Source organism: Engraulis encrasicolus, chromosome 3, assembly GCF_034702125.1.
Source record: "Engraulis encrasicolus isolate BLACKSEA-1 chromosome 3, IST_EnEncr_1.0, whole genome shotgun sequence".
Lineage (NCBI taxonomy): Eukaryota > Metazoa > Chordata > Actinopteri > Clupeiformes > Engraulidae > Engraulis > Engraulis encrasicolus.
The window spans coordinates 48,611,353-48,621,281 of NC_085859.1; the positions used below are offsets into that span (position 1 = coordinate 48,611,353).

The window sequence follows — 9,929 nt, forward strand, 5'->3', positions numbered from 1 at the left end:
CAAACTGCTGGCTTACTAAAAGGCAAAGCACAATATTAAAAAAACACTCAAAATTACAGGATTTTTAAAGATAAAACATGCCCCCCCCCCTCGCCCCCCCATCAGCAGGGGAGATTTTTTTAATGTAAGTGACTTCATCGTGTTTGTCCTTTAATGACATTACTGCAGCATGAACGCACATTTAATGGGCCCATCAAACTAATGCCATACAGCTAGCTCTCTTATTAGACACATCTGGTATGTACACTGCAAAGCTGCCAAAGAAAATAGTTTTCTTGTGTAAGTGCGTCTCGGAGCTCCAACCCATATCTCCAGGCCTGAAAATATACCAAACTAGTTTTCTCATAATTATATGCAGGATGTCTTCTGAATTACTCTTTTCTGCGTATTTATATAGTATGTTGCCGAAGAAGAATCTAAATCTTTTGCACAATCTTAAATTGTTGACTTCAGTGCGTGGCAGCTGAGTGACTGTTGGAGTATTGAGTTCCATGCATTCATCATTCTGGACTGCTGGGTTTTGCTGGAGGAAGCCCCAACAATGTCAGCTCTGGCCATCCGTGACTGACACTGAGTACATTGTTTTCACGAGAGCTTCCCCGCTATGGCCTAAAGGTACATTCCTTAGCATGCTGTTTGAACCACGGCACCCCCTTCTTGCCTCCCCCCAGTGCCACCTGAACCCCTATCATAAGTGTCTGCAGCAAACACTCTTTTTTTTATGTTCGGCAACAAACTTGCACAATATCAGTTTCCCTCTGTATGCAGGCTACGCTTTTAGCAGTTTTCCCTTTGCTTTGATGAGCACCAGTACAATTCATATTGACAGTTTGTGATGACCCGCTTTGTAGCAGGCTCAGACTGTTGCTTTCAATTTTATTGAAAAACGGGGGAATTTTGCCAGTGGTATCATTTTCAAGAGTTGAATCCTCAATTGCTTAACAAATACATCACGCAAACGGCACTGGTCTAAGTATGTCTTTTTCAGTGGTTGAATATGACACTTTGGTTAGTAACAGATGCACCATATAGGAGCAATGGCAGCATTTTTCTGACTAATTTAGGACAGTTTCTATGTTCTCACTGATTTTCCTTTTGTTCAACTTTCATGATCTACCTTGGCATCAACTAATGTCCCTTGACCATTCTTATAATATAGGCCTAACACAGAGATATCGATATACTGAATTACTTGGGAGACAACTGTGGTTGTCTATAATGGCCAATAATAAAACATGTATACCTAAGTGGTGCCTTTTTGAAGGCAATAAGGAAGTTTAAATGTGTCGTGTAGTCCTATCTATGTGACTTCTCAAATTGGTGCAATAGGCCTAACAACTAGGCTATAACATAGGCCTATTATCTGTCAATGCTTTTACTATAGGCCTACTTTTACGGACTTTGGACTTTTCTAAGAAACCCAAATCTGTTAGCATCTATAATAATCATGAAAAATATGTCAGCATAATTCAGGAAAGCCTGTCAATTCGATGCGTAAAAATAGCCCCATATCAGTTCTCTAAGCTATTAGTAATAGGATGGTAGGCTAATTAATATTCAATAACTAAGTTCTTACTTTGCATGCCAACGTGATGGAAGGATTAGCGTAGGGTGATACACCTTGTGATATGAGCAGGTTTGAACTTCGACTCACTACTTCTGTCTCAACAGCATCCGCAAGGCACCGCAGCCCTGAACATTTCTCCTTCAAAACTTTTTACGCTCCCCCTCCACTTTGTAGGGTCCTTGCCTAGGTCCGCCCCATCTCCCTGTTCCCGCCCAATGGCCGACGTAGAGATTTACAACAACACATGGTGGAACCAATAGGAAACCGTAAAATTTCAGCGAGGGGGTAGAGTGGATAAAGACAAATGAGAGAATGAAAGGGAGGTCAGTATGCGAACGCGAGCGGCACTACTTTTCACATTGTTTGTTTGCGTTCTCATCCACACTCAATGACGGATAATTAGCGCACACTAGCGAATGTGGTTTACTCGCAAGGTTGGTACCTTAAAACCAAAGAGAGAGCAGTGGGTTTGTTAGTAAGCGTTCCTTCCATCGGAGAGTGTACAGCGGTCCCATACTTCTGGAAGACAGAGGAGGACCGCATTTGGCTGTTTGGCTCGAAGTGCCGAGTGCCGAGCCCGGACTACTGAAGACCATGAGACGCCTTTCTAACGAAGGCCACATTGCCGTGGTTTGGTGAAGTCAAGATTGGTGTGTTTTGCTCTGTTTGCGATTTCTTTCATATTGGACTTGTGAAGCATTACTCTACCAGACTCATCAACAAAATCCTCTAGAAGTGCCACGGGGACGGCGGACAAGTTTCCAAGTGCATCAGAAGGAAAGCATCGACAAGTCCATGAACGGCAAACTCATGCATTGGGATTTTTTTCTAATGCAAATGGAATTAACAGGCTCATAAGAAACGCATGTGTCATACGGGCTCAGCATTAAGCGCAACTCTGCAGCCGTCGCAATGACAACTTTTGCCGGTTTAGCACAACGCGCCCACAAACATTTATGGCACTTTGGCTGCGTAGTTATCTGTTTGAGCTATTTATGTATAGCTTCTCCTACTCGTGGTGGACGATTAATATGCTGGCAAGCTATTATGAACTGTCACCGCGAAAGCGAGTGTGCGTATGCGTATGAGCAATATACGCACGCCTGTAAACCCATGTTCAACGGACAGAAGAAAAAGTGTCCAAGTCACTGTATCTCCTCCTTGGTACAGCTCAATCTTACCGTAAACGGCCCGGCTTTGGAGGACTGCAGCTGTGACAGGGATGAAACATGCAGGAAGACCAAACGCGCTATCGAGCCTTGCATTCCCAGAACCAGCAGCATGGGATGCACAGCGGCACGTATTCAATGTCAAAAAGACTCAGAGTGCCGAAATGCCATGAACAGTTATTTAAGACACTGTGGGAAACTTTTCAGTGGAGAAACTTGTACGAACGCTTGTCGAGATGTGATCTCTTACATGCGAGAGATACCCAAGGCGCAAAGCCTGGAGACCTGCGTGTGCGATGGGATTGAAAGGACTATTTGTGAGTTCATGAAACACAATATGAAAAGACTTTGCTTTGAGAGACCGTCCGATGAAGAGGAAGGTAGTGGACCCGACGATGAAGATAAAGATGGTAGTGATTATTACTGTTCCACCACGCCGGAAGACACTGTAGACACTGGTTGCTCGCTGAGTGCTCAGAGTATTTTGACTCTGGTGGCATCCATCTTGGTTCTTCTGCAAATTCTCTGATGCTGAAGTGAATAACTCGCTAAGACTGTTGTCTGGGCGGCGGGACGGGCAGAAACGTGTCTTCTGTCGCTCACTTTTGCCTTCAAATATACAACTGTCGAATGAATTCGACTCCAAAGAGTAGACTGAGAAGCAAGCTTTGTACGATTGGTTGCTCAAATGCATTGGGTGAACTTACAATGCGTTGTGATTGTCTATGCAAGTGTACATGTTTTGGCTGTGGGAAAACACACCTTCACGTTGTCAGTATGTCACAGTATTTATTTGTACTCTAAAGGCCTGACATGGCAATACCGACGTGGCTACCAAATACCTAAGCTTGTTCTAACACTACTGCCTTAAAGTATATTAGAGGTTTGTGCCATCTTAGTGTTTGTGTCCTAAGAGAAAGCCTGTAGTTTGCATTTTTTGTCATACTGAACTCAAAATGTTGCCTTTGACAAATGTGTGCATAAATTATTTTATTTTCATACAGAGTTTTATCAATGCAAGTTTTAATCATAAAGCTGTGCACTGCCAATATTGGACTAGTGTTTAAAAGAAAATATATTTTGATATAAAGTTGCCTTTTATGTTTAAGTGGCCAAGTGACATCTCTTAGTCTATTAAATGCTGGAATGAATTGTGGATAGACTCAACGATCCATTTAAGGTACAATATATCATCTACAAATATATGTTGTAAAAATGAATCACTGCACACTTAGTGTAAACAGTTACAGATTTTTGTTTTAAAAAGTATTCCAGTTTTAAAGGGAAAGTAGGTATTTGATGTATTGTTTTCCTTTAAAAAGTATTGTACAGTGTATTATATAAATTTCCAGAGAAACCTTTAATTATGTTATCAAAAGATGAATTATTCACTGTGTAGAAATGTCTAAATCCACTGTATGACTGCCTCAATGATGTACTTTTATAGAAGGCATAAAAGAGAAGTTAAAGAAATCAATTCATCTTTGTGGAATTTTTAAAAAAGTGATTATATTGTGCAACAAAGCTTGGGTGGGGGTATGTCCTGTATCAGTTGTCTCTCGGCTAATCTTGCTTCAAAAGACACTTGCCTCAGTTGCAAAGAGAGTAGATAAATACTGGGTCTTGTAAGCGGCTTTAAGTACCAATACACTTGACTCTGTAAATAGATGTGTTTGCCGAAAGAATAAACTTTGACATTTGGATATTTTTAGAACATTAGACACAAAAGAGTTGGCTTTCCCCCTGGGTTTTCGTATGCCGAGTAGGCCAAGACAGACAGAAGTTTGTTTATTTTTCAATCACTGTGTTTACTTAAAGGCCTTAGCACCATCATCACAAATAGCCGCTAATGCTGCCTTGCTATCCTACTAGACACACAGTAGCACACCGAGACCAAAAGATTGATTATGTCGTGTCAGGGCACATACTTTACCTGCTTTGAAATGCCCTGTAAAACACACTTGTTGCTAAGTTTCTGAGTATTCAGTCATGTTCAGTTCAGGGCAGGCCCCGAACTGTCACTGAAGAGTTGGTCTTTAAATGTCTGCGGCCCCCTTGTCTGTGTGACTTAACGTGACAGAATTTTTCCAGTGTGTGTGAATTATGGTAAATATATTGCTGGGCCGATTGGCTCCTAGTTGCAGCCGAACTAATAATTAACTACCACCATAAAGTGGGCCTTGATTTAACTAGCTGTTGTCAAATGCATCTGTCTGGGATAAATCAAACCTCCCCTCCCCCTTCCCACGAGGCGGCCAGGGGTCTCCCCTGAAAAAGTCAACAGTTTGGGGAGAGTCGGGTTCATTGTTATTTAAACATGGGAGAAGCAACGCTGGCCACAGAGCAGCAGAGCGCCATGCCGCCTTCAGCTCACACTACAAGTGGAAAGAATGAAGGAGAGATGTGCACACACAGCCTGAGCACAAGGCCACCTCCTCCTCTTTCACTCCGAGAGTTTGGGCCCTGTTTTTACACACTTTTAAACAATACGTTTTGCATTCCATCAACACTTATAGAATATGGCCAGCACTGATGGTTTAATACTCTTCAAGTATTGAAATAACACTGCAGATTTCACTGACTACCCAAAGTGTAATTATACCTTCGGTACAACTATACATGAACCCTGTAAACTATTATACCTTCCTGCAATAGTCTAAATTTATGAATCACATTATAACGTGCCATTTGTGTCATGCTTTCATGATGTGCTCTGCTCCGATGGTATCAGTGGCGCACGTACCACAGTTCACTGAGGTTAGCACGAGATGTTCTCGTAATGTGTTGCACAGATGATTGGTGGAAAAACAATTCGCTCTGACAAGATCCATGATGAGGGCTGTGGGCCAAAGTCCCTTTGATATGCTCCTTCCCTCGCTCGCTGCCTTTTGGGCATGCTATCTACTGCACAGCATTTGTTTCTCTCTGTGTTGTCCCCTTTTCTCCTTGCCCTCCTCGGTTGCGAAAAAAAAACCCTCATGGCTCTCGGTCTCTCTGCTACTCGTAATCGGTTGGGGACTTCAAATCGGTGTGATTGGTGCAAAATGTTTTATTAGAGCTCGAGGACAAGGGCCCTCCAACTGAATGATTCGATGAGAAGTCGAGTGGCACCTTTGTCATGGTAATGTTAAGCACATAATGGTTCAGCCGCACAATGCACAGCCACTTCATTCTTTTAGGGCCGCCTGACACCTCTTCAGTGCCGAGCCACAGGGAAGCATGTGGGAACGCTCTGCTGGGCCCCTGGCTCCTCACACACCCCTCCGCGAGGGGCCCTTGTCTACCATGGGGTCCCCCATGCAGCATAGAGTCCCATAGGAGGGAGGAGAGCCTTTCTCTTTCTCTCTCTCTCTCTCTCTCTCTCTCTCTCTCTCTCTCTCTCTCTCTCTCTCTCTCTCCCTCTCTCTCACACTCACTCTTTTATTCCCTCTAATTCACAAAAGTGTGTTGTGTGAAATTTTATGGGTAGGGTGACTGAATGGAGAATGAGGCGTGAAAGAAAATGACACCAAAATCTGAATCCCACGTAAATGAAGAAAGAACAAAATATGTGCATTCCAATGCAAAAATAGTTTTAATAATAATTAAACAAACTAAGGGGGAGTAATACAAAGGATTTAATAGCCATGAATTTTTAATACATAAAAAAAAATACTGACAAAACTATTTAAAAAAAACAAGTGTAAGCATTATAGGAATAGCTTGTGGTGTGTCCTAAAGTTACAGCTGCGAAAATGCATGAATTTTCAAAGATGCTGAAGGGGAACGACGTGCAGCCATAACACCCGTTCTCACATGAAAGGAAAGCGAAAGAAACAAAGATGGAGAAATAATAAAAGGAAGGAGGAAAAAAAAACAGCCACACTCCCCCCTTCCCTTCTCCTTTTTAGTGTAGCAGGGGGTCACTTCATCACTGCACAGAAGAGTGAGCATGGTTTACAAAACGGCCGAGCCTGTTTGTGTTCTAGGTCTTTGAATGTGAAAGGTATCTTTGCCATCAATTCTGCCTCAGCTCCCCTGTTTCGGCATCAGATTCGCTCCCCCTCTCCGCGCTCCACCAATTGAACATATGGTCCGCCTTAGCAGCTCACTTCTACCCAACACCAGTTGCACAATGAGCAGCACGGCAGGATAAGAGGCCTCCAGAGCGGCAGTTGCACTCTCTTAAAAACGGATCTGGCACTTTGTAAACGGGCCTGCTCATCTCTGGGCTCCTTAATATCCGCGGCCGAAAGTGTTTCAGGGATGAAAATCTGCCGTAAACTCCAGGGCCTGATGACAGGCCAATTACAAAGATTACTTAGGCCGGTGGCTTACCTAAACAAAGAAAACCAACACCATCCAGCGTGCCATAGAATGTCGACCATACTTTTTTAGAAGCGTTTGGACTGGAGCACCAATGCATACAGCAACAACATGTCAACCCAGCAAGCGTCTGCTGATTGAGAAAGTGTAACCGAACTTTAATAGGCGCATGACTTCTTTATTATTCTCTTGGATAACGAGTTTTCTGGTCGCCTAACTTGACTTTCCCCCATGAAATGTTTTCAATTAACTCTTGGCACGAGCCCGGCTGCGAGTGGAGAACTGTTTTCCCAAGCTGAAATATGGAAACTCTACATAGGACCTCTCAGCGTGCGCCAGATTTTCATTATAACACCACATCATGATTCCCAGACTCCTGCCTACTTTCTTAATAGTTGCTATTGATAAGCAGAGCTAGATTAGTGAAGGAGACCCTGTATTTCTTTTTTTTAATAACTTTCACAATGAGATGGGATTGCCGTCGTACTTTAGCAGCATATGCTTTGGGCTCCATTTATGGGCTCGTTACTCTTTAATTGATGGAGAAAAGGCTGGACAGTTGGTATGGCTGAAACCAAGGAGCAGGAACCGAGATGGAAAGTTCATTTCATGGGATTTAGGAATAATCCTTTAAAGTTAACATTGGGAATTTGGCGGAATGAGATTTGGCAGAGAGAGGCCCTCAGTGGTTTCCGGGTCCAAGTCTTTACTTGAAAAAGGGGAGAAAAAAAGTTCAAATGTATAGACATGTCTCCTGTTTTTATTAGGAAATGGCATTACAGATAGTGTGACTGATATTTTTCATTTTATTTCAGTGTTCTTTATTATCTTTTCTCAAGAAAACTATCATTAGGCCATCAGCCACGCCAGGTTCCTTCCATTTCTTTGTGCCTATATTTGTAATCACTACTAACCCTTCATTTTCACACTCTTCTAAAATAGGAGAAAAAAACACATTGTTAAAAAAAATGAATGTAGTGATTTTTGGGGGAATTTGTCTCTCACACTGATACTCACCAGCCATGGCCTTGAAGCTCCAAATCTGATTTCCCTCCATTCCCTCCCTCCCTCCCTCCCCCCTCCAGCGATCCAAGCTGCCACTTTGATTCCATCACCTAAGACCTGGGGTGAGTTCACAACCCTTTGAAATGAGTAAAAGGACCCGAGTCCTGCTTCGCTCCGGAGGGGTTCGGCTCTATGGGATTACCACCAGCACAAAGGCAGAAACCTCTCACCTGAAGAAGAGTTGGTGCGAGGGCACACTGTGGCAGAGCTCTCCCCTCTCCATGAGGCCAATGTCGGCTATAAGAGTGGAAAAGTTGGCTACTTTTAGCACTTGCATTGGCCTTTTGATAAACTTTTATCAAAATTTTAGTTTCAGGGTAACAACAGTAGAATCTCATCACCCACCGACTATTTGTTAATGTAATACATCTACACACACCACAATGCAAAAGGTTTGTTTATGGATGCAACTTATTTCAAAGAAATTCCTAATGCACATACACACTGCAGTAATGTGGTTTGTCTCAGAAATGCAGTGATTGGAGAAGCTTCCTGTTGCCCTTGTTTCTAAAGCATATGATTAGTCCTGAGGGCAGAGGAGGGTTAGCGTTTGTTTACATGAAAACACTACAGATTTTTTTTCTTTCCCACATCAGGAAGTTTCAAGTTTACACAGAAGCAAGAGCAGACAGTTACAACAGACGGTTATCTGAAGTGATTTGCAGAGCTGTGTTTATTCTCATGGGATCTGAGATCTGCTCCTAGGACTGTATCACTATGCATCTGATGACTGGAACTGATGACATGGGATGTTCTGTCTCGGCCAGTGACACTGTGATGCATTAAAGATACACCACAGTCAATATTCCAATGCTTTTGGATCGTATGAATTATATCAGAAAGATGTGTCTTAAAAATATGTGAAAGCCATTGACGGTCAGTTTTACAGCTTAACGGATAATCATTTAAACGATTAATACACATTCTTCTAATGGCGCTGCGACGTTGCTGCCCACCTGTCTCTTGGGGACAATGAAGTAAGTAAGTAAGTAAGTAACTAACTAACTAACTAACTGTCATACAGGCCGTTTTTGGTCAATGGGAACAGCGCATTGACAGAAGGCCCACAACCTGTATTTGTTCCAAAACAAAACAAAAACACAAGCGTGATTTAGGTGCTGATGATGATTAGTGAGCACATACCTGTAAATAGTGTGTCTCAGTACTCTAGTAAACTAGCCCCACCTGCCAGAGGCAAAAATTACTTTTGCCAGCAAGTGGTCTATAGCCTCGGATAAGGCCCTGAAACTGGCAGACCAATCACAACGCGGGAGATTTGTTTTGAATATTTGGATGCAATGGGCTTGGTTTTGGTCAGAGTGTTGGCCTATAGGCACAGACAAGGATTGAAAAACATTGGGTTGTTCCCATCAACAGTCTTCCGATGTGTCATTGATCGGGGCCAGACTAAATTTTCACATTTAATCTCACATTTAGTCTGTCTTGCCAGGCTTGTGTCTCAGAGAACTCGAGTCCAACCCTGTCAAAAGCTTACACAAGATATTTCACCAAAATAAAAAGTGAGCAAAAAAAATGATTTCTTTGAAGCTTTGACTATATTTGCACGTTGAGATCTAATTGTATCCCACGGCAACACTGAAAATAGCTCAAATATGTCGAGATGATTAGTTCCAACTGTTTCATTGGCATGGGAGAAGCTTACAGACAATAGCATTTACTGGAACAAAAAAAAACAACATTTTCTGGAAAAAGTCAGGTAGAGTATCATGCCAACAACTCAAAGGTTGGCCGGTGGGTTGGTTCCTGTGTTAGATAGACTTCTGCAATCAGAGGAGAAACTCTTCCACCTTCAGCTGTTGGGC

General features: G+C 42.6%; 1 protein-coding gene across 1 annotated transcript; it reads left to right on the plus strand.

Annotated features, from left to right (window-relative positions):
- The first annotated feature begins 1,875 nt into the window (after positions 1–1,875).
- Positions 1,876–4,213, plus strand: gas1a (growth arrest-specific 1a). Its single transcript, XM_063195577.1, has one exon. The coding sequence runs from the start codon at positions 2,480–2,482 to the stop codon at positions 3,263–3,265; it is 786 nt and encodes a 261-aa protein (XP_063051647.1). The 5' UTR covers positions 1,876–2,479; the 3' UTR covers positions 3,266–4,213.
- The last annotated feature ends 5,716 nt before the right edge of the window (positions 4,214–9,929 follow it).